The sequence below is a fragment of the Lingula anatina genome, chromosome 1, assembly GCF_051362555.1.
Source record: "Lingula anatina isolate TDL-2025a chromosome 1, LinAna3.0, whole genome shotgun sequence".
Lineage (NCBI taxonomy): Eukaryota > Metazoa > Brachiopoda > Lingulata > Lingulida > Lingulidae > Lingula > Lingula anatina.
In genome coordinates this window covers 67180862-67206950 of record NC_141767.1, presented here as the reverse complement: position 1 = coordinate 67206950, position 26089 = coordinate 67180862, and the positions used below count along the sequence as shown (strand labels likewise).

Below are 26089 nucleotides of genomic sequence, written 5' to 3'. Positions count from 1 at the left end.
TGGCATCTTGCTCAGGTTGTGGGAAACGATTATCTTAGCTGTGAGAATCTGCAGACATTCCACAATTCTGCACACATCCCACCTACCACAATACATGCAGTCTTGATTGTATGTTTTGATCAAAGGAAGATCGTACACCATGTGCATATTAAGGGGGTAACAACTGTTCATGTGAGATTCAAAATCCCACAAATGCATCATAAACAAGTAGAAATATAGGGAATTTCATTTATGCATCAAATCTGCATTTTAATGATATCTGAAGAGATTATTACAAAAAAGACATTTTAAGAAAAAAAAGTTGACTAACTCTTTCTGTTGGAATGGATTCATTAACCATTATTGGAAAGTATGGGGAAAATGTTGTTTACCCCTGGGAAATCCATTTTGTGGCACTTTCCCTGCCAAAATAAACAGTTGTTATCCTTTCAAGATGAAACACAAGTGTCATTAACTACAATCAACAGTTTTAATTAACTTTCAACTCACTGGGATCTGTTGGTGAACTCTTGAAATTTATTTAACAGGCAATTATTCTTTCTTAAATAAACAATCAAGCTAAATTGACATAAAAGAACATACCAGTGTTTTGAGATAATAATATTTTAAGAAATACTTGCTTTGACAATATAAGAGTATTTTAATTTTGCACCAAGGAAACATTGAATCTAAGCTTTTTTTCAATTCTAGGTTTACAGAAAGTTGGTTTAAAATTCAAGAGAAATAAAGCCATATATCCTTTAGATGTTTCTGTTCTTTATTAATTATTTTAGAAATGAGTATAAAGAGATATGTGTCCAACACCAACTAAGTTGTCCAAGTTAATTAGTGCAGTGCTATAACACTGGGATGCCTATGTAACTAAATAAGATTTCTAAAGTGACACAAGTGTTTTTGTGTTGGATATTTTATATCAGAATAAGTGCTACTTGTACAATCGTGAGGAGAAATTATCATGCGTAAATTATAATTAAAATATTTCTAGTTTGTTCTGACATGTGTATTCACACCAACGCAAAAATATATAACAAATAAGAAAGGTGTAACAGTGGGAAAGGAATTTTATTTTCCAATTGGTCTCTTCAGAGAACATGATATCATCTACACAGCTCTGGGTAAAAGTTACGAAAGATAAATTCATTATATGAACGACTGAATTGTCAAACTGTCTAAAAATCAATTTGGCACTGTGTGTAGAACTTAAAAAAATGATTAACCCCATCCGTTCAACCACAGCTAGGAAGCAGAGGCTGGGATAACTGTGCCTGAAATTCTTCATCCTTTTTCAAGCCTGTGCGGGCAGAATTAATCACTTCCTTGTCTGAAGGCCCATTTAATTTCCTATTACGTTCCACTCTGGAATACAAAATTCATCAAATAATTCTACACCCAGAGTTTCATTTATTATAGGAAGCTCGCCTCCAGCCTGCTTTATCATGTTACTGTTACTAACTGTTACTAACTGATCTCTCTCTCTCTCTCTCTCTCGCTCTCTCTCAATCACGCACCCACAAACACTTTTTTGATATTTCTTTTTGCAGAGACCATATCAACGAAATTCCTCGTAGTCTTTGAATTTAGCCGTTTTAGTTTTTGCAAAGACATGTTTTACTATAATAACTCAAGTCACCTTAAACAACGAAAATATCACGACTGCTATCAATATAGTGTGCGGAGAAAAAAAGCACAAAAGACCACGAAAAGCGTGTACGTGCAAAAATGATTTTCGGAAGTATTGTTCTCCTGTCCTTCCCCCAAGCGACCTAGTTGACGTCAAAAGGTCACGTCGCCAGATTTGAAAGGGAGCAGGTGAGAGAGGAGGTGCATCATTCAGGCATAGATCTAGAGAGAGAAACACGTAAAGAAGATGGTTGAATATTCGTTAGGGGAAACAGCTCTCCACTGGGGAGATATCCTCGTGATATTGGGATATCTTGCTGCTGTGATGGCCGTCGGAATTTGGGTAAGCCGTTTCACTTCAGGTGTTGTAGATATCAGGACGACGCTAGTTAGGCACCTGTTGATTTTAAAGGCGCACAGGAATGGTGTCACCTCAGCAGTAAACCAACATTGTGGACTCTTATCACGAAAAGCATATAGTAATTTATATTTACATAGAACAAGTCTAGAATGCTTGTACTGAATCAGCGCACTGTCACGCCCTATTTGGGTAGTTATTAACTCGGGATCAGTCTATTTGGCGTGAATTTACTTTTTTACAGCGAGCTTTTCACTCTATATGTGCCAGGCCATATCACTGTTTTTCTTTTAGCGATTTTGCAGAATCAATCAGTATATTTCTGTTTAAACTGAAGGTGTTTTTAAATCTTTTAAAAATCATTATGCTTCTCTTATCCATATTAAATTAATCCCTTAATATGATTATCAGTTATAATGAGAAATTAACAGCCAGAATTGTCACCAGTCCTTTGACAGCACTTAGTAAACAGGTAACTGGCACAGCAATTAGTTTTGATGTCAAAAAGGGCACATTCCTGAGGCACAATACTAATACAAAAATAAAAATAATGCTAATGCTGTGTATCTGCTTTGCCAAGGTGTCTTAAAAGCAGCTGTATAAGGTAAAATTATTAATAGCACTATGTACAGAGGCAGAGATCGGTTTGCATTATGATTCAGGAGAAGCTTATTGTGCAGTGTTACTGCTCAACCTGTTGACCCAGAAATGTGGAACAGTGGATGCCTCATCAAATAACACCTCAGGACTTGTGGGCGCATTGAAAATGGAATTGTTGTGAATTTTTGAAAAAATGACAGGTGTGCCCTGATAAATCAGGACAGTATGTCTTGTGTAAACAGCAGTTTGTATGGGGTGTAATCTCTACACAGTTTTTAGGCAAACTTTCTTATAAATAGGCTAAAGGAGTGGTATATATTTATTTAAAATACTAGGGTCTGTTGTATTTCTATTTTTCACTTTTTATGTACAGACACAGATGTGTCTGTACATATTGCCATCACCTGCGTCTGTCGTCGCCGATGCCGTCGCCGATGCCGTGCACTTTCCTTGTAAACACGATAAGTGGAGGACAGTTTTACTTTTTGGCTTTATATTTACAGAGCTGATGAATATTCATAAAACGCAGGTCAAGTTCCAAAATCAGCATGATCGGGCCATTATTGTAGAAGTTATGCTGTTTTTTCTTTTTTCAGCATATATGCAACACTGTAAACACAATATAAGAAAAACAGATAGGCCAATTGTCATTAAACTCACAGGAGTGGGCAATCTTACTAAAACACAGGTTGAGTCTTTACAACATTATTAGTTGATTTTGTAAAAATGATGGTAAGCTTGTTATCGTGTATTGTGTAATAAAGTTTCAAAAATGGAAATAAACTCATATCATTGCAGTTTGTCAGATTCAATCATTCACTATGTTCAGAATCTCAGAATGGAGGAAATTGGACATTCAGCACTGTTGTATTGATATTTTTCCCATGTCATCAATTTTCTTAGTTGATCGTATAAAAATGGCAGTAACCTGTTAATTTTGTTTTATGTTAAAAAAATTGTTAAAAATAAAAAAAAAACCCATTTCAGAACAGTGCTGTCTTGTTTACATTTTGGCATTTTCAAGTTGTGACTTTGAAGTTCCATGGGCCTGAAGACCTTTGCTAGTCACATTTTCTGAATATCCATGATACTAATATTTTATTATTAAAAATTGATGGTCATTATGCTGTTAAACATTATGTAATATTGCATCAAAATTTGAAAAAAATCTATTTTGGGCACTGCTCCCATAATGACCATTTAAGAAAAACCATGTCACTTACTGGTCTCAAACAATACAGTAAATATGCACAGATGTGTCTGTACATATTGCCATCACCTGCGTCTGTCGTCGCCGTCACTGTCTCTGTCGCCGACGCCATGCACTTTCATTGTAAACACGATAAGTGGAAGGCAGTTTTACTTTTTGGCTATATATTTACAAAGCTGATGAATATTCATAAAACGCAGGTCATGTTCGAAAATCAGCATGATCGGGGCAACTATTGTAGTAGTTATGCTTTTTTTGTTGTTGTGACTTTGAAGTTCCATGGGCCTGAAGACCTTTGCTAGTCACATTTTCTGAATATCCATAATACTAATATTTTATTATTAAAATTGATGGTCATTATGCTGTTAAACATTATGTAATATTGCATCAAAATTTGAAAAAAACGTGCTGCTGCCATGAGGACCATTATGGGAAAACCATGTTACTTATGATTGCCTAACTTTCTAAAAAGAAATACAGGACTAAAATGCAGCCTGAGTTTGAAAAGCAGTCTAATTGGCTTCTTTTTCTGGAGGTTAAACATTTTCAAAGTGTTAACTTGTTACACATTTTACTTACATTGGTATTACCTGTTGAGCATAATTTAAATTTGATGTTGAATTTGCAGTTTAACATAATTTACTTTTGCATCAGAATTGACAGTAGCCTATTTTCTGCATAGTTATTGCCTGTTTTTTTGTCTGTACATTTGACAGCTTTGCTGACTTGTTTTTAATTAAAGTTTGGTTTTAATTTTGAGGTTTGAAAATCAAAAGCTGCATATTTCAATTTACAAAACACAAATTAAGTGAATATTTCATTTTGTAAATAAAAAGTTTTATGAGATGTTCAAAGTGGTCACACCCAGAGATTTAGAGGCTGTTGGGAACTGACCTACAGTGTCAGTTTGCCTGAACAATTTTCAGTATCAAACAGCAATAGAGAGTAGAAAATGTCATTTCAACAGTGCTGATGTTATTAAATTGAATGTTTTTGTTTGCATTTTTTGAAATGTATTTCTGTAACATTATATTTATTTTTAAAATTTTCAGTCATCATGCAGAAATCGAGGCAGTGTTGGAGGTTACTTCTTGGCAGGAAGAAGCATGCATTGGATTCCTGTAAGTTCTGATACTCATCCATTCTATTCTATTCTTTTAATTGTCACAATTGTGGAATATAATATCCTGGCTGTTGTAACTTGTTGTTGGTTTCTCCTAAACCTAGTACAGTAGCACCTGTTACCCATGCTGTCTAAATTACAAACCTTCATTATATTTAAACTTGCCTTGAAAGGAATACATTATTTTAATAGATTGATATTAAGGCAATAAAGGGAGATCAAAATGAACCTCCCCAAATACAGTTCATACAGGACAACCTTTTAAAAAATCGTAATATATGTGAATATTATGTCATTGTGGTTGTTCAGCACTTGAATTAAAGCAGTGGTTTTCTCTTCTAACAGTACCTTGTATAATTTGTATTTAACTTAAATGAGATCATAGTTGAGGAATTTAGTGCTTGAATAGGCTGACACAGCCCTGCACCATTTATCAAAATTTGTTAACAAAGGTTCTTAAAAGATACAAGGCATACAAAAAATCAGGCTTATCTTTAACTATAACATAGGTTTCAATAGATACGATATAAAATGCAGGGGAAATGTCACCATATCTGTGGTGAGTTATCCTAATAATACCACCAAGGCAGTGGCAGTGTTTGCTGTGTCAACATTTGCTGATGTTCTTTAGCAGTGATGAATTTGTATAATTTACTCTTTTGAGGGTCCTAGGATGAAGGTTTTATAACTTGTGGTGGGTCTAGGTCACATTTAACTTTGGCTGGACCTGACATAATGGTGGTCTTAAAGTACTAGAGTTTGACCAAAACAACAACTTTATGTATGCAGAATATAACCATGTATAGCCAAAGAAAATATTTGGGCTTCCTTTACATAACACTATACCTGTTTGTTGTTGCTCATTTAACTTGAAATTTAGTTATACTAAGTCAGAACTACATAAGCATTTAAGATGCATATTTTGTAGATATATGAGTAATGCCAATCCCCAGAAACCACTTTACTTTCAAAATCTGAAGGAAGATCCCAGTTGGGTGTCTGCAGTTTCATGTTGAATCATCAAAATGACAGGAAAACTAAAGATATTTATTAGTCACTTATACCACTTTTTTCTAATGAAATGGGGACATCCTTTTTGTTTTTTTTCTCCAAATGTGTAAGTGGGAGGTATGAGTCTTGTTTATCCAATGTCAGAAAGATATACTATTATATTCTGTACCAGTCTTGGGAAGGTCGAGTGCACATCCTTAAGAAAAAAAGCATGTAAAAATAAACACGTAAAAGATGGTTTCTAGTGCAAACATGAGAATAGATTTTCAATATAAAGGATAGTGGGTTGTGTGAATAAACATGCTGAACTGCTTTATTGACTGCTCTTGGTTATTTCTTGACAGTAGCAGGGGGGTCATTATAAATAATGCAAACTTCCATCCTTTCCATCCACGATTTGGGTCTCTTCCACGTTTGTGGCTCATATGATATATTTTTTGTAAAGAGGGAAATGCAATAAGAAACAAATGTTGTGGTGCACACCAAAAGGACATAAAATCTATAAGTATGGCACTATATAATGGCAGAACATGTTTACAGGTTAAACTGACTGTTCTTGAAGATGTGCATCTGATCTGTTTAATGTCAAATATATTCCAAATATTTAATATTTATATTTTATGTCGGTCTGTTTTTAAATTGATTGTAAGAATAATAAAATTAATTTATTTCCAGGTTGGAGCTTCGTTGTTTGCCAGTAATATTGGCAGTGGTCATTTTATTGGCTTAGCAGGGTCTGGTGCATCCAGTGGCATTGGGATTGCAGTGTTTGAACTCAACGTAAGTAGCATAGAGTGCTCATTGACCTGGGTTACATGGGACAGTCCAGTAGTTTGATTGAAGGCCCAACATTAAATGTCAAGTTCTAAGAAATCCACCATTTCCAAGAAATTATCCAAGGAATTAAATTTTTATTGGGGCTTGATCTGTACCCCCCCCCCCCCCCCCCCCCCCCCCAAATCCCAGGTCAGTGCACATGTCTGGCATTAACCCAGATGTATTTTTGTTTCAATATTGAAATGTAAAAACACCAGTTTTGGTGTAAAACTAAACTATGCAGATGCACACTACTATTCTCACATGGTGCCATGGGTATGCAGTGGATTTAGTCAGGTAACTATTATTTAAAAATATCGTAAATTTTCCCTGCATGGTTTTACACAAACCTGCCCCCCCCCCCCACACACACACATACTGTATATGTTTGTATATATTTATTATGATCACTTAGTTTGTTTTGTGCCATGGGTGTGGCACTTTATTAGTCCAAGGACAATTGTTTGAAAAGTAGTAGAATTTCCCCAGATTACAATTGTACATGGTAAGACAAGTTGAATTGCCTTTATTTCATACATTTAATGGCCATGTGTACCACACACTCTTTGTCCAGGACAGTCCTTCGTGAAAAAAGGCTTTTTTTTAAAGTATGTAAAAACACACCAACACACCACTGCTGACAATACCTGCCTTCAGTCTGTGCAATTGGTTTGCATGCTTTCACATTTGTCATTCAGTCTAAAATTTGTGGCAGGTTTATTTATCATTCTTGTACTACAAAGGCAAGACAGGTTTCATGCTCTTCTTTTTAAAATGTGTCTATCTGATATTAGTGGTACATTTTGTTTTTACAGTGTCTGGTATTATACCTGCAACATGTTTTTGGACTAAAAAAATGGAGAAAAGTTAGTTTAATTATCTTGAATATTTATCAATATCTTCACAAGCAAGATTTAAAAAAGGCATTTTTATGTGAAAGTTATGGCAGATGTTCTTTGTTCAGTGCCTTTGAAGAGTCAAGATTCCGAAAAATAAAACAAAGGCACTGTGAAAATTATTTAAAACTTTTCAGATCCATATAACCAGAGAACATATTTCATAGATTAGAAGTGGGGAGAAGTAAACAATTATATTATATTTTATTTTACACCAGGAAGGTCTTCTTTTGGCACTTGACTGATTTTACTCAGATCAGTTTTATCGAAGTTTGCAGTTATGGTGGTACCAGTTCAAGTAAACAGTTACTTGTCACATTGTCTTTACCTTTATCAGCCAGTGGTCTAGAAAACAGGACAGAGGAATTTGCAACACGAACATCACCTGCTTTTGCCCTTGCTTGATTAAAAAAATTTTTTTTTCGAAATTTGAAATTTCCCTACACGTGGAATTGGTGTCTCTCTTTTTTATTCTTGATATCTATAGTGTTTTCTATGGGTGTTTTCTAATGCATTTTTGGCCACATTTGGCTGAATCTGCTTTACAGTGAAAAGTTATGAAATCTTATTTTAAGATTCAGATTAGAACCAATTTGTTCAGAAAAAAAATACTGTTCAATGCTATTTTTTCCCTGATAAAGTGTCTGGACTCCAAAATTTATTTAATTTCTGAGCAATAGTAGAAATATGTACAAGGAAAAGAGTCAGGCTCCTAAGAATAAGTCGAATCAGATGGAACTTTACAGTAGAATTTTTTTGGGTGTGACTTGCCCAGTCTCACCTGTTCACTGCATGATACCAGTGACCTTGACACCACACCTCCCTGTGGGGACTGATAAATGAGATGCCAATTCTTTGCTTCTATTGACGTTGCATGTTTTTTCTTTGTCAACTTTTTCAACACTGATAATAGAGGTCAGATTGTCTTGCGGGTACATGTAGATTTTAAAAAGGGTGATTTTTTTATTTTTGAATGGAGAATGGAGAATAAATCGAAGAGAGGTTTTAGAAAAATTAGCATCTCTCCTGTCCTAGACTCATTTTTCGATTTTGAAAAGTTTTATGAAGAGAAATATTTCAAAAATTCTATAATGCAAAAGTGACATGCCTGTAGATATAGCGTGATGAATTTGCAACCTCTTGGATAAGTCTGTGGCCTTAATGGATAAATATTGTCTTCAAGTTTAATGTAGGATGACTATCTTGTTATAGCAACTGATGGGTGTGTTTTTAGAATCACTGTCTCAGTCCTCCCTTATCAGAGGGCGGCATGTTGACTCAGAAGATGATTTTGTTAGTATTGGCAGGGCATATATACTTGATGTATCTGGTGAACTTGATTCACGGCCACTGAATTCTTTGTAATCAGTTGAACTTTGGTTTCTAAAGATATCTTTTAAATCTATTAAATTATTATCTAAATCACCATTTAAAGGTAAACTATACATGGATTTGTAAACTTCATTTCTTTCATGAGACCTATAAGAATGGTTACAAGACAAACTTTTGTGATAATACTCCTGAAGTTCAGACACATACTACAAGGGACATGTTTGGAAAAGTTGAAATTGAAGAACTTGGTTTGTTTCAGTCCTTGTCCAGATTTTACATACATATTATAAACTATGGAATGTCAAGTTTAACACAATCTGATGTGTGACTTCACGTTTAAGTGCCTTTGCATGGGCAGTTTCCTATGTGTAGTTGTGTTTTGAACCTTTGCTGTCATGTTGAAAATATTTTTCTATACATGTCTTCTTGTTTCATTAAGGTATAGAATTTTCATAGAAAAGGTGCGTTGAAATGAAATTCCCTGAAATTGAAAACAGCAGGTTATGAAGCCAGACATTTTGCAGTGAGTGTGAACACATACAAAAATAAGTTTCATTTTTATGTGACCTTCTGCATAAAAAGCCCACTGATAATGATTTGTACTGCTATTTGGGTTTGTAGCCAAATTTACTGATAGTTTCCACTGAAAATTAGAGCAATTTCAAATAAGTACCCATGTTTCCACCATCTATCAATTTACCCTTTGAAGTTTTAATGGGATGCTTATCCTAGCTGGTAGTTTGATGGGTGCTAGAGTCTCAAACCAGCTGTGAGAAAGCTGCTGTAGATAAATCCCATAAATAGACATTTGAAAACTGCCAGAAAACATGAACATTCACTTTTTAAAAAATCATTGTTGTCCAGTTTATTTAAAATATGTTTCACTTTACTTATTGTAGGGTTGTGTAATGTATTGGTCAAAGAAACTGTCTTGCATACCAGGGGTATAATTAGAATCACATTTAGATGGATGATCATGTTAGAATTGTTACCCAACAATACATTTGACATATTTCAAACATGTGATACCTGCATGGTCTCTTGTGCATACCTAAGCCTAGATGTATGCAGAATTGTCAACAAGACAAGAGGTCTACGTTTAACAAATGATATGCCTCAAGTACTAAGTGTCTGGCCAGTACAAGCTACTGTGGCTACTATATTCACTTTGTGCCTTGTTCTAAAACAGTGTGAGTACTGTAATAATGTGTACCTTTTTTATTATTACAAAGCAGATGGCTGTGGTGCTGAAGAACTTTGTCTTGTGATTTAAAAGAAAAGATTAGTTTTAAATTTAATCTCACAATGCATGTACCTTAATTTATTTTATAGAAAACTTCTTAAAATTTGAAATGACCAATTTATGCTAAAAATTACTTGTTTGGGGAATTTGATTTAGGTGCAGAATTTTGTCTTTCAAATTCAAAATTCTACATATTTGCACACTTTTTACACATTTTTTTAAATTTTCATTTACAAGAGAAGTCTTCCTCTCGAAATTTGCTTTCATATTAGTAAATTAAGCAATATTTTTTAACATTTATGAGATGATCAATGGCCAGGTGGTACCCTTTCCTAATATCTACAGAACCAAGGTACATTTTACTGTCAAAGGCTACCAAGACTAAGGTTCTTATGGAGATAATTTCCATTTGTTACCCCACATAGTTTTAAAGTATACTATATCCATCCTTTCTTTTGTTAGTAGTTGACAGTGACGGTTTCCATTATGTCCAATATTATTCCAGAAATAACTTGGCAGAACATTGTACCTTGAACTTTTCATCACATACCTGGGCATTTCTGTGTGATTTAGACAGTAGAACAAGTAGAACAGTTACTAGGACAACAGAATTACAATTCTGATGAATTGATATTGTTTGGATGCGATGAGCAACCAGAGTGAGACATAACATTTTAAATCTGGTGCATTGAACACTTCTGTGTAAGGATTTAAGGGTAAAATAGCAAAATTTTTAAAGTTCATGTTACTCACAAGAGTACATTAACCACGCCCAACACAATGCTAGTAAATGTTAGCATGCCCTGTAACCTGGCTGTTTAAGCTTAAAAGTACATTTCAAGCATTTGAAAATCCCCCAATAGTCATATGTATATCCTGTAAAGCTTCTTATATTTCCCAATGCAGACCTTATAACGATGAAACCCCTTCAAGTAAAAGTGTATCTGAATAAGGTGTATCTAGTGTTGTAATTATCTTCAGAGTCTGCGCAGGTAGCCATGACAGCTTGCAAAGTCTGTATTATACACCGCATATTACTGGGACACAAGACACCAGGGTATTTTCTTGTGTGAAAATGAGGCCATGCCTATGAAGATCATTGTAAATGACTGGCCTGTTATCTAGATTTAAATTAATTATTAAATTAAAAATGGAATTAGATACCAAATCCAAGTGCAAGGACTGGTTGAGAAATGATAAGGAAAAGGATAAAATCCCCCTTTTCTCTTGGAAAATTCATTTTGATGGTTAGATTCCATTGAGAGTACCTTTAATATAATCAGCTATGAAAGTGCAAAATCCAGTATGTTTTTGGTCTTAGCTCAAGATAAGTCTTGTGGCCCATGCATAGTTCTGTAACTCGAACTTAAGCCTCATATGCTTTGCACAAATGCTAAATCCGGAAGCTCTGAAGTTTATCAATCAGTATTTAGTAAATCTTAGTAAATCCTTCATTTATTGTTTGTATTGACTTTCAAAAGCCATTCTAAACTTTATTATTATTATTATTATTATTATTATTATTATTATTATTATTGTTGTTGTTGTTGTTTTCAGGCCATTTTTATCCTGCTCATTCTAGGATGGATATTTGTACCTGTATATATTGCTGCTGGGGTGAGTACAATACTATATGGCTTATTACAAATTTGAAGTTATTATCACTTACCTAGCAAAAATTTAAAAAAATAAAAATCCAGGTGTGTTGTAATGCATAGTACACGGCCTACAAGGAAGATGCTGGTGTATTGAATAAACCAACTTTTAACTTTAAAAAGGAAATGCCTCCGAACAAAGTATGATAAAAAAGAATCAAAGAAAAAACCTAAAATCTTCAGATATATTTTTTTTTTATTTCTTCTTCTGGTTCAGCTTGTATGAATCTATTGTTAACCTCTTAATACTTTACAAACAGAGCTTGGTTTTTGGTTACTGAAGAATTTGAAGTAGTGACTAAGCATTTATTTATGTCCCTTTCAAGTCTATATGTTTTTAATAAATCAAAATGCATTAAAAACGTTTTCACTTGACAAAATTTTAGAGATATCTTGCAGATAACTTGCACAAAAAGGATAAATAAATTATGAAATAAATCAAAGAAAATTATAACAGAAAAAAACATAAAACAAAATAGATGAATGAATTATGTTTGTCCACCTTTGTACGTTTTCTCACAAACTGATTTTTCAGGTCTACACCATGCCCGAGTACCTCAGAAAGCGGTTTGGTGGTCAACGCATACGGATCTATCTGGCCGTCTTGACTTTGATTTTGTATGTCTTCACCAAAATTTCAGTAAGTGATTGACAGGTTCTTTTAAAGAAAATCTGTTGGAGATAGGGGGAACATGTTTGGTGAAACTAAAACACCTATGCTGTAATTTTAGTGATTTAAAAGTAATATTCAATCCAGTAAATTACAGAGTAACTAACAGTGAATTAAAAAGAAATACTATTCATATTGTCTGCTGAAATGTACCAGACTTAAACCAGTCACCACTGATAAATGGACATAAACATCGTATTGAATATTCCATCCCTTTCTCCAGGCAGATCTGTATTCTGGAGCCCTGTTCATTCAGCTGGCCATGGGTTGGAACTTACCTCTTGCCATCACTGCTCTCCTGCTCTTGGCTGCTCTCTTCACCATTGCTGGTAAGATAACAACCAATAGAAACCATCCAAAAGAGATGAAAATGAGGCTGTTTGCATGATGTCATACAAGAGTAGAAAATGTCCAAGAATCTTGGTAGTCTGTCGTAACTTCTGACCCATATTCATCCAAATCGCTCAAAATCTTGTTTTTTTTTCTCAAAGTCAAGAGATTATGAGCTGTCATGGATGATCAGTCTACTTACATATGACATGCTAAACAATATGTAAGCCACAGGCAAACTTGAAATCCAGACGGATTTTAAATCCGCCTAGGCAAGATTGAAATTTCAGTCTTGCCTAGGTGGGTTTAAAATTCCCCTAATCCCTTGATTTAGATAATCCAGCCCCTTTTTGTCCTGTTTACAAAGATCTTGACATATGTTCTGGTCAATTTTTAGGTGGTCTAACTGCTGTGATCTGGACAGACTTTATTCAGACTGTCATCATGGTTATTGGTGCCTTTATCCTCATGGTTATGAGTGAGTAAAAGTTTTATCTTGTGCAGATTTTTTTTCCTTTTTAGATTTTTTTATAAATTATGTTCATTTCTTTTATTTCATTTAATGTGTAGTGTTATTTTGTATTTGAGAACTATTCTCCATTATAATTATTTTCATTTCAAAATGTTAAAATCTGACACATTGAGCAAAATATTAAGTTGTTTATTAAAGTTGTTATGGATGCCTGTTAAATGATATTTTTTATGAATTGTTGCACTTTTTAATTGACTGATCATATCTTTAGCATGTTTCAATTGTCTGCTATCCGTAAATGCTTCATTACGAACTAAAATTTAGGTTCTGAATTTATACATACATTGCCACAAATGTACAGATTAACCGACTTAGTTTCATTGAACTCATTGTGAAGTTTATTTAATGAGCTGCCAGCATTCTATGGCATGCACAATTTAACATTGTTTCAACCCTTTGAAGTATGCTGTGTGCACTGAAGCTGTGCTGTGTGATGTAGAACAATTGGTTCCTGCTTTCACATGCATGCACTTGGCTGCACTGAACACATGGAGGCAATGCATTCATCTAAATTATGTGGACACAGACTGTCCACCTGCTGGCATTTTGATAGATTTTATATGTATAAACTACTGGTTTCTCTATATGCTCTAGTCCAGAATATGTCAGTGTAATTTTCTAAAAAATTTAAAGACATTTTTGACCCCTTTCCTTTAACAAAAAAGTTGCCATACAATACATACAAAGTCACATAACACCATGAACTTAGGTATATCATACCAAGACTGTTATATTGCATTGCCTCCAAAATGCTTTAACTATGTTCTTTCTTCACTAGGCTTTCACATGCTTTGCATGGTCATTTTATAGGTTTTGTGCACATCGGTGGCTTAGAGACACTTGTACAAAAGTACTTCTCTGCTGTTCCTAACACTACCCGTGTTTCTAACACTACATGTGGCATGCCCCCTCATGATTCCATGCATCTTATACGGGATATATCCAACCCTGAATTGCCCTGGACTGGAGTCATGATCGGGCTCACTATTAACTCTGTGTGGTACTGGTGCTCGGATCAGGTACAGGGGTTTTTCCCAAAACTTTTTTCAAGGTGAAGTACATAGTTGCTGAGGAAGTTTGTTTGGTGGTCAACCTTGGAATTATTCTCAAGGATTGAGTGTTGACAAAGTGACATGTACTTCATCTGTAGAAATCATTTTGGGAACCTTTGGAAGGTAAAACCATAATGCTTGTTGCTGAAGAACATGAAAATGAAAACATCAATTTATATGGTAATGTTGATGTGCCAAGTTGGTTGTACAAACTACAAGTCTTTTCTTTTGTCTTTTGTCTGAAATTATTAATAGTGTAGTGCTGGACACATCACCAGATCAGGTAAAATCATTCAGGCAATTCAATTTCATAACAAGTTCTCTTCATTTGAATATTGGACCTGATTTTGAAACATTTTACCAGTGTAAAACTTTGAAATTGATTTTACCAGTAAATGTTGAGTGTAAGTATATATGTAGCTTCTGTATAGACTTCTTAGTCTCTTAGTGTCTTTGTTTTATTATTAGATGTCAGTATATATTGTGCTGAATGTGTTGCTGTGCCGTGCTTCACTAAGAGAGTGCATGCTTGGTTTGTGTGATGAAATATTATTTACCCCATCTATCATATTTTGACAAAATAATTTAAAAAAAAACCAATTTTCCCCCATGTTGGGTAGTAGATAACATTTTCCCTTGTTATGATGGGTTCCTTTCCCTTAACAAATTAACCATTTCCTTACTTACCCAACCTTCTTTGACACCCAAAAAATTAACACATTATTTGAACAATTTTGACAATATTACTAAGTTCTAAATTTCTTGAAATAGGTTTTATTGAAGTTGGTGGCTACAACCCTTTGATTGAAAAGTTTTTTGCTGCTGTCCCCAATACAACAAGAGATGCTGCGCCAAATGACACTTATGCAAAGTGTGGCATTCCCCCAGCAAACTCAATGAATTTGATTCGATCAATTGATGATGACTCTCTTCCATGGCTAGGAGTGATGGTGGGATTAACCATCTCATCAGTGTGGTACTGGTGTTCAGATCAGGTCAGGAGGGTGCTCCATTTTTTTTTTTTTTTTTTTTTTTTTTTTTTTTTTTTTTTTTTTTTTTTGTGATCACTGTATTTGTGGTGACTGATAAAAACACATATAATTTAATTGGCAGTGCTTTGGACTTCTTTGCTGCAGATATGTTCTTGGCATTTAAAAAGAACAATTTAGAAGGAAAAGGTTAAAAACAGATATGAATGGCAGTTTCTCTGAAGTGCCAGCATGCGCCATTCAGTGTACTTGAGAAAGGATATGTGAATGGGTGTTTTATGTCATGTGGTGTGCAATGTGGTGTAACTTTGTTTTATGTTGGATCATAATGTGCAATCATTGTAAACCATGTTGGGATTGGTATTATATTTCGACCAACATGAAAACCAAAAGTACAAAAAACAAACTGCTTTTACATAATTGCTATGAATTGTTCAAAAAATTCTGTAAATGTGTGCATTTTAGTACACATCCATTCAAAAATGAAAATGTGATTCTGTGTGGTTAACCATGATTTGCACAGCTGCTGTATTTTACCAAGTCTTATAAAGGTAAGTGCATGAAGCAATCGCTGAAAAGTGATAAAACATTCCCCAGTTACAACAGTAGATGGTATATGTAGATGGTACTTGGTCATTTGAAAGAAAAAGGTACTGGTACCATGAAAACTTCATGAGGAATTATTCTTAAGTTTTATATATTTTCTTTTATCCAAAACCAGTTGTAAAGATATCCATGCAATCATAATGACGATGGTTCTATGAGAACACCTCACAAGTGCTGTTGTCTATATTCCTCCTTTTTTTTTTTTTTTGGTACACCTGTATTTTATTTGAATAATTATCTACGAATCCTGATGGAACTTTGAATGGTACCCCCTTGGATCACAAACCTGCAGATATACCGGGGGTATAGAAACTCTTTTCTGTTAAGAATTATAAGAGTTCTGGATAACAGGAATTGTCAACTTCTGCCCATTTGCCATATAAACCCTTTGTTCTACAGGCTTTGTTGAAGTGGGAGGGTATGAAAATGTGATGGGCCTGTATTTCTCTGCCATCCCCAACACAACCAGAGAGGGCTCTCCAAACACCAGTTGTGGTTATTTGCCTTCCAACTCAATGCATCTGTTCAGAGATGTGACAGATGACAACTTACCCTGGACAGGGATGGTTTTTGGTTTGACCATCATTGCTGTTTGGTACTTTTGCTCGGATCAGGTAACTGGCAATGTTAGAATGCCTGGATGCCACAAAATTGATGTCCGAGTGGTGGCTTGATCATAATGATTTCTTTGAGCATTTAGGCAAAGCATGGGTGATATCTGTTCTCACCGTGCATGTTAACCTTATTGAATCTTCTCACAATAGAAGGCTTCCTGAGATGCAAAGTGACTACCACGGCAGGATTTTTTTTCTAGAAAAAAAGTTGATATCAATTAAAGCAGTATGTTAAGAGATCAATTAACAAAATGAAACTGCATGTAATGCTAAACTGACTTGGCATTTAATCAGACAGAAACTTTTATCTGTTTGACATTATGTGAATAATATCTTGTAGGTTTTGTAGAAGTAGGAGGCCTTGAGAAAATCTCTGAGCAGTTTTTCAGTGCCGTACCCAGATCTTACCGTAATGGTGGTCATAACGTAACATGTGGCCCCCCGCCCTACGACTCCTTTCACCTTGTCAGAGATTTAGATGCCAAAGATCTCCCATGGACTGGTGTTTTCTTTGGGCTGACCATCTCTGCTACTTGGTATTGGTGCTCTGATCAGGTATAGAGCATGGCTGTTGTCACGGTGATCATGCTTGTGCAGGCAAGATGTGTGCTTCATGGAGGGCAATATTTGTCATGAGCTCTCAGCTTAATGTTTGTTAGATTCTTTAAGATTTGAATTTTTTTATTTTTGCATGGAATGGAAATTAGCAAACTGCATGAAGGTTTTGACATAAGTTAATTATGTGAAATTTTGATGACAGTTTTATGACAGAATCATGTTTGATGACTACGTACTTGCTGCACCTCAGAGGTTTTTCTGCTATCCACTGTAGTGTCACCACTGCATATCAGCTGCCAGTGTCCAGTGGCAGAAAGCACTTTATACATAGTCATATTGTCTTGGCCACGTTACGTACTGCATCTTTTTTTGACGATATTGATTGTCAGTGTCACTGTTGTCACACCTGATGGCTTTGTTTTATCAAATAAAAATGAAGGAAGCATGACATTTCACAGATGTCACGTGCATGGATCACAATACATTTGGCATGCTTTGATTATCGCGGGTCATTTTACATGCAGATAACCAGTTTGGTGACCCAAATAGAAATACATGTGTTAAATGTTACCTGTTGTTGTTTTATTATTTCATTATTTTATTAGAATTTACTGCTGTTACATTAGTCAATGAGGTCAATGTTGGACAGAATTCCTGCTGATTTTCACTGCTGAGATTAGTAACTGCACAGAGTTTGTAATCATGGAGAGGAGTTCATGATACATTTTAAGGATATGTAGAATGTGCAATTAAATGCATGATGCTGAAATTCAGTGCTGTTTAGCAAGAACCATCAAGGTTGTAAAAAAAAAAGATACAGTTTGATGTTATATTTAAGAACTGATGTTTGTTAGAGTCAGATATACTTTTTATAGATATGGGCATTTTGTATAACTTTTTTTTTTATTAAGAAAAAGTTTACATTTTATTGCAGAATAGTGCATTTGGTGATAGATATATGTGCAGAGGATATACATTTAAAAACATGGATAGAAATGTTTTAAATGGTGTTTCATCTCTCCCTGTGTGCATAATAGTGGACCATTTAAGAAAAAATGAAATTCATTTTTACCAATTTGATTTAAAGTAATTGCTTCAGGAATAATTAAAAATTATATCTAAATTTTGACATTTCCATTCAACCCATATATTCTTTTATTTAGGTTATAGTGCAGAGAGCTCTAGCTTCCAAGGATTTGTCTCATGCTAAGGGAGGCACTGTCCTGGCTGGATACCTGAAGATCTTACCTATGTGGCTGATTGTGTACCCTGGGATGATTGCAAGAATCCTGTTTCCAGGTAACAATAATAATAATAATAACTCACACCTTTAGTTTTATGTAGTTAACTATTTCAGGTATTCTAAGATCAGATAATTTTTTTAAAATAATTTGTTTATAGGAAAAGATATTTCATGAAATATAATGAATTTTAAATATCTCCTAAAAAACATCAAAATGTTGAATAATTTAAGTTATCTAAGTTTCCGCCCATAACTTAGTTAACTAAAACTTCTTAAAATGGGCTAAATGTTGCAATGTGTTTTTATTATTCAGCGGACATACTCTCAGATATATGGTTAAAGTAGACATAGATTTCTTAATTAGTACTATTTTGTGGATGTTTCAAGTGGATAACTGCTTTCATTTAGCCTCAAGTTTCTGCATAAATTGTATTCTGTTACAGACGAAGTTGGCTGTGCTGATCCAGATATCTGCTATTCCATTTGTGGCAGTCGCAATGGTTGTACCAACATAGCGTTCCCCTTGCTCGTGATCCGTCTGCTGCCTCCAGGTCTACGTGGCTTGATGTTGGCTGTGATGATGAGTGCTCTGATGTCTTCCTTGACTTCCATCTTTAACAGTGGCAGTACCATCTTCACCATGGACATATGGAGGAGAATCCGTAAGCGTGCCAGTGACATAGAGCTTATGATTGTTGGCAGGTATGGGCATTACCCAGTTATTTGCTTATTTGACTACCCCAGTATTTTATGCTTGTCAAATCTTGCTTTCCAGAACTTATAAAAAATATAATTTTGGAGTTTTACTGATGTAATGTTTTGGAAATAGAATTCACCAGTTTTGTTTAGTATTTGGCAAGTTATTGAATGTGAGTGATTTGCTACTCCTCCCTTTAAGAACACCTACTCTGACTAATTTTCATCTATGCAAGTTACAAGATCTTCAGCACTATTAACTTAAAAGGATACATTAAGCTTTTTGATACTTAAATGGACCATGTCAAATCTGTCTGATTTATGAAATATTTTAATTAGGGTGGCCTGGGGTTTAAAATAAAGTTCAAAATCAAATTTTGTATGAGCTTATTTTTCCTATTGTATTTCAGAGTTTTTGTCCTGATTTTGGTGGTAATAAGTGTGGTGTGGATCCCCATTGTGCAGAGTGTCTCTGAGTTGTTCCACTACATTCAGGCTGTCACCAGCTTCCTGGCGCCACCTATTTGTGCTGTGTATGTCCTGGCTGTAGCATGGAAGAGAATCAATGAGCAGGTAATTAAGTCCAAAGGGCTCTTTTAGATATATATATAGTAAAGATAAAAAATATTTAATTGTTGTTAATTTATGAAAAATGTTTGATTTTAGATATGATTTTTGTCTAGTTTTTTTATTTATTGGAGTAAATTTTTGTTTATACATTCTTACACAATATGTAGACACGGAATTTCCCCTCCCTGTACATTAATATTTTTTACTTTATGCATGATTTCTATAGGGAGCTTTCTGGGGTTTGATGATTGGACTGGTTACTGGCCTTGCCCGCTTTATCTGGGAGTACAGCTATGGGCCTGCTCCCCCATGTGGAGAAACATCAGATAACCCCATCCCGCCCATCATTTCCAAGGTCCATTATCTCCACTTTGGTATTCTGTTGTTCTTCATCAGCGCCATTGCCACAATTGTCATTAGTCTGTTGACAAAGGCAATCCCAGATGAGTATGTAAGTATACACATGAAAGGATCATAAGACAGGAAACATTTTTCATGAGAAAAAAGTTATTACTACAAGATTTATTTACATATGAAGCCACCACCTGTATCTGTCACCTGTCCCTGTGCTGCATATCTCTCTTGATTGCAAAAATTACAAAAAGTTTGCCAAAAGTTTCTGGAATTACAAAATGGGACAGAAATGCAGGTGCTGATTCCATTATTCTTTCAGAAGTATGCTGTTATTTGTGACTTTAATCAGTTTTTATTTCCATTCCAACTTTGTTACTGCAATATCTGAAAAGTTGATATTTTTTATTCTTCACATTCATATGGATTGAGTGATATATACAGCTACGGTACAGGTCAAGTGTGAATTCAAATTACTCTCCAACTTAATGCTGTTTTTTTCTGTATTAGAATTTTATTTTCTAATAAGGATGTTGTATATTAAGCACTTATTGTGTATGATAATAATATGATAAATAATATGTTTTGTTGAAGTAAATCTAATAACTTTACTTTGGGTGGTGGTATTGTAACAATGAGTGATTGTAAATAAGTTAAAAATTAATTGCTTCATCACTCACTGTCAGTATCTGTTCTCAGTTTTAATGCCTCTTCTGGCCACACCTTTTCACCTGTGTTGCTTCATCATTGCTGCTTTATTACTTTCTAATCATGACAAATAACTGTAACTCACTTGGTTTTATGTGCAGCACACATAGTGCTCATCTAAGTTTTATTGAATTTGGTGAATTTATATTAATAATTAAAACTTTTTTGGTTTGTTGAGCTTTACTCTTTTCTAACCACCTTCTAACATTCCAATCCTTATTTTAACTAACAACTTTAGCTTCACCGACTCACCTTCTGGAGCCGCTATAACACAGAAAAGCGAATGGATATATCTGAGGCAGAACACGAGGATATTGAACATGAAATAGAGCTGGAAAAGCATCAAAAGAATGGACTTCCAACAGAAATGGACCAATCTACAGGAGATGTCACACAAACTCCTGGACCAGGTACGTATTGGAATATAAGTCAGTGTGATGAATTCACTTAACTAGTATTCTATATATTGGACATTGAAGCTTAGAGTTCTGTTGACTGAAGTCAGATATTCTATCAGTCTGTAACCACAAAAGAAAAAAAATTATGAAAATTGGATGTAAAGATGAAAAAAATTCATTATTTTTGCAATTTGAAAATCATCAGGGACATTTATTTGGTTATTATTTTACAGAAGAATCGCTCCCCTGGTATCGCACTGCCATCAATTGGATATGTGGTATCGAAAAGATGGTTGGTCATGAGCATGACCTTACAGCAGAAGAACTGGAGAACTTGGAAGCAAAGAAAAATTCAATTCACGAGAACCCAACTGCGAGGCGCTTTTTAAATGTCAATGCCATTATTTTGATGACTGTTGCTGCTTTCTTTTGGGGTTTCTTTGCTTAAACAAAAGGTTATTTATCAGGGAATGGGGGTATATTTTATCACAATTCCCACATTTGAAATTAGGAATTATTTTATTAAATTTGGAACACAAGATTGGGTATTTTTACATATCTGTCCCATCCATATGTTCTTGTAGAGTTAAAAATTAGTCACATTTTGTTGGTTTTTATATTGATTGTGCAAATTGATTTTATTCAGTAATTTACTGTGATTATATTTTTTGATATTTTATACTTAAAGAATGTTCATTGATATGCAATTTCAGTATTGATAAAATTAGTAATATGGCCTTTCCTATGTGATAAATATATATCTACTGTGCTGATTTGACTTACTAGTATTTTTACATTTAAAGCAAAATGAACAAATGTAATATTTATGACTCTATGTGTGCATTAGTTTTTTCATGGAATTGTTTATACTGTGATTTTGTAATTTTTATACAATTTTTGATAAGTATGCACATTCCACCTAATCACATTTTATGGATAATCATTTAAATGATATGTGTATTTATACTTATGTAATGGCTGTACTTTGTAATTTTCACTTTGAAAATATTTTAGACACCTCTCGCGTATTTTTTTCTTTGTTTATTTAATGTCTCATTCTTTATTGACTGATGCCTCAATTTGAAAAAAAAAATGACTATTCCAAGCTAATAGTCACCTTTTTATAACTATACACTATAAGTCTATAACTAATTAGTGCACACATCTGAAAATGGGTTTCTAATGTAGAAATCTTCTTCAGATGCATATTGTGATTTTGTCTAAAATGTGGCTGATGCTAATGATTATTTTAAGCCAAAGTAGAGTAAAACTTGAATAATGCTTTATGTACAGGAATAACATAAGCACCAAGTTTATCGCAATGCGTGAAGTTATTTGTTTTGATTGACATTATTGTTTTACTTAATTGTGATTTTTATTCTGATTTTTTTCTGATTCATCCTTATGTAGTCATGGTTTATGGCTTATTTAATGTGAGTTTTGTAGAATACATATTTGTTTATGTGGGTAACATTTACAGAACTTCTGTTAAGTATCAATCTAAAGCATTTTTTAATTCATTGTGATTGAGGAGCCAACTAATAGTCAAGTTGGTATAATTTTAAAAAAGCAGACAATTCTCAGATATTCTTATAAAAGCTTAAAATGAGGTACTCACAATTTGAAAATATTATAAAGCTTTTTAGTCTGAAGTTGTCTATACCATACGTATTAATACATATAGGTCACTGTGCCATTGCTGGCGACATTTCTGTCAAACACATCTACCAGTACTATTCACCCTGTAACTGCCAAACCTTAATTTTGTTTGATTGAGCAGCTGTGTTTGGTAAAAATGCAGTTTCCATTCAAAAATCAACATTAAAAGATTTTTACAAAGACTATTATAATTTTTTTGCATATGGTTTTGCAATTTTTTTCCTGTTAGGTGTATATTTGCCAGCTTTGCTGTCTAGTTGCCTGTAAATATGAAACTAAGTTCGATTTGATGGCAGGCATATTTGTTGCTATATGTACTGTTCATGATAAATAAAGACTAATTGACTGTTATTTTAGTGGGAACTCCTTTTTTTGCTTAAGTTTGCCATTAACAGGGTTTCTCTCTTTACAATAAATGCAGAGGGGTGAGTTAGTTTACTTATTTCATTTAATACTGCACTTTTTCTAAAGTATACTAACACTAACATTGTGTGGAGGGATTTGAGTAATTGTCATTGTTGATGTCAAATATGTTCCGTACATTGTCGACTTATAACATTTTTTTAAAACCAAAATGGCTTTTCAAACAGTGTCAACCAATATGTGGATTTCCGTTAGCTGTCAGTTAATGTGTATTCTTTCAATTTTTTTTTTCAGCTGTATCGCTTGACGTTCTTTACCCGCTTCAGCACAGAGACAAGGATGGACATTTCTGAACAAGAGCGGATTGATAATGCTAAACCTGAGAAAGAAGGCGTGGACAACCAGGGGATGAAAGACAGTGATATTAACTTGTCTGTCATGAATTCCAATGGAACAACTGAAAATACTGTCCAGCCAGGTAATGATGGCTACTGGTTTAAAACAATGTGAACCAGCTGTAACTGGTGGCAGCATGATGTCATTGTCTCAAAGTAGTTGATGAATTAGAGATTTAATGTAGCACTAACAACATGCATACCATCTCACAGTACCCCCAACAATTATTTTAAAAGCAAAAGCTAGCTGTTTTTCAAAGCTGTTAATTGTGTCTTGATTTATTATAGTTGTGGAATTGTATCTTTAAGATAAAACCAAATACAGTATACTTTACATGCTCAATGGTAAGAGGTACAAAGGGCCAGAACTTATAGATGAAATGAAAACATGATGCCTCCACTCCATCTACCTCATTGAACAACTTGTCCAATTTAGTTTATATATTTTAATTCTGTTGTGCTATAGGGGGGAGGGGGATTAATTATTAATGTACTGAAACTTAGCTCAACCTTCTTTGAATTTCCCAACCATTTCATTCCAGAACCTGCTGAGAAGAAACTGCCATGGTACAAGACTGCATTCAACTGGATTTGTGGCATTGAGAAGATGCAGGGAGGAGTAGGTGACCTGACCCCTGAACAAAGAGCAGCCATGGATGCCAAGCAAATCTCCATTGTGGAAGTCCCACTGCACAGACGTATCTGTAATGCCAATGCTATCATTCTCATGGTTGTGGCAACCTTCCTCTGGGGGTTCTTTGCCTGAGATAATATCCAAAAGACTGCAAAACAGTTGTCATATAACAAATATGACTTGATGTTTATTTTACAAACCAGCATAGTGAATAATTTTAGACATTTCAAAGGATTTTATTTTTGGATTGAGTTATCAGGAGATAGAATGTTAGAGGGCCAGTTATAAGAATAAGATTTAGAGTTCCCTCCAAAGTGTAAGATATATGCAAAAAAGTATGTATGCAAATTCATAGATATTCATACATTTTAAAACTTGTGAATGTGGTTTTGAACTGCTATATAGCATTTTACTCTTTTTGTAGATTTATTCTCAAATATTTTTGTCAATTAAGTTTACAGAGAAATAACTGATAAATGATACTGAATTATGTTTACAAATTTATTTTAATTAAGTAACAAAGCAAAAAAACAAAATTGTATTAGTAAGAATGTTTTGGTTGTGAAACAATTATTATAAAAAATATTTGATATTAATCAGTTATCTCTGAACAGTGATTTTTGGACACTTATATCCATACCTTTTGGTTTTGATATGATTGTATCTCTACCAACCTGAGTGGTTGTGTTATCAATATCTCTAAAAGGATATTTGTATACCTTCATTTTATATTTTAATATATTATATATACATATCTATGGGTATTATATACAAGACTGTTATATACTTTTTAACATAGTTATTTTCTGTAATGTAACAAGTTATATACAGACATACGTAAATACATGTTATATATTGCTCTTTATGTAAAGGAAGTGACATCAATTTTAAATGACACCTTTCTTTTAACCTTTTTTTAGTCTTTGTTATTTTGAGTTTGGGATACATGTATCTATGATATAAAACATATGTACTGAAAACATTTTACAAAGTCATGATATGCCATATCAAGCAACATGGTTCCAAACCTGGATATTTTGCTCTCATTCTGTAATATTTGCAGCCAATGAATATAGTAGTCTTAAGATGAGGGAGGGATAGTAACTAGACCTGTATGGTAGCACAATGGAAAGGAAATACTTGACATTTAATTGACCTGGTAAGGTAAAAAAATCAACAAAATCAAGATCTGTGGCTAAAATCAAATTATGATTTTGTGTAAAGGAACTTATGAACTGGAGGTCTCATTGATACTGATTTGATGTTGGTTTGATAAATGTTTGAATGGACAATGATATGATTGTAATGCAAATACCTTGCCCTTACATGACCATGTTATAAAGTCAGAACAATGGGACTAGTCCATAATCAGCTTAACACTATAGCTAGCTGATAGACTTTGGATTATCAAACTTTGTTTCTACTGTGCATTCTACTGTCTAGTCCATAATTTGCTCAAAGCTAAGAATAACTTAACAACTTAACTATCAGTTCCCCATTCAAAAGCAGTAATTAGAATTACAATCATTGAGTTGAACATTATAATTTAGGATTTTTTTAGTTGATTGAGTTTAAACTTTTACTTTAACTATGTATTTGCATTTTAAGCCATTTCTAGTAAATTTACCTGAGTACATGCTGGCATATTTTCAAGGTATATAGAGGTGTATTATTGGATAGTCATATTACCATAAGAAAGCATTTAAGTGGCATTTCTCAAAGTTGCAGTAAATTTCTTAAAATGCACCTAAAAACTTGCAATCATGGTATTTATAATCAAGTATTATTATATATAATAATTGATCACAAAAATCAATCAATTCAATAAATACAATCCACCCTTTTAGTCTTGAAGTT

The 26089-nt window shown here is 34.0% G+C and overlaps 1 protein-coding gene across 4 annotated transcripts; it reads left to right on the top strand.

The window, feature by feature from the left end:
* Positions 1-1762: 1762 nt before the first annotated feature.
* Positions 1763-26078, top strand: LOC106181890 (sodium/glucose cotransporter 4). 4 transcript variants are annotated; one of them, XM_086997186.1, is made up of 14 exons: positions 1763-1963; positions 4841-4909; positions 6598-6702; positions 11767-11826; positions 12400-12504; positions 12758-12863; positions 13262-13342; positions 14207-14415; positions 18379-18514; positions 18902-19160; positions 19565-19727; positions 19951-20175; positions 21022-21193; positions 21415-23191. In XM_086997186.1, exons 1-14 carry the CDS (start codon positions 1868-1870, stop codon positions 21627-21629), a joined length of 2001 nt encoding a protein of 666 aa, XP_086853312.1. In that variant the 5' UTR covers positions 1763-1867; the 3' UTR covers positions 21630-23191. The 4 variants fall into 4 exon arrangements, with proteins under 4 accessions (XP_086853312.1, XP_013421876.2, XP_086853294.1 ...); XM_013566422.2 differs by lacking the exon at positions 14207-14415 and adding an exon at positions 15220-15443 and having other exon boundaries at positions 1764-1963; XM_086997168.1 differs by lacking the exons at positions 21022-21193; positions 21415-23191 and adding exons at positions 23498-23681; positions 24141-26078 and having other exon boundaries at positions 1765-1963.
* The last annotated feature ends 11 nt before the right edge of the window (positions 26079-26089 follow it).

Excerpts from the sequence above, each read along its gene's own strand:
- LOC106181890 (XM_013566421.2), top strand. The coding sequence starts at position 1,868 with ATGGTTGAATATTCGTTAGGGGAAACAGCTCTCCACTGGGGAGATATC. Across the intron at positions 12,505-12,757 it reads ATGTCTTCACCAAAATTTCA|GCAGATCTGTATTCTGGAGC; the intron begins GTAAGTGATTGA and ends CCCTTTCTCCAG. Across the intron at positions 23,682-24,140 it reads TGAAAATACTGTCCAGCCAG|AACCTGCTGAGAAGAAACTG; the intron begins GTAATGATGGCT and ends ATTTCATTCCAG.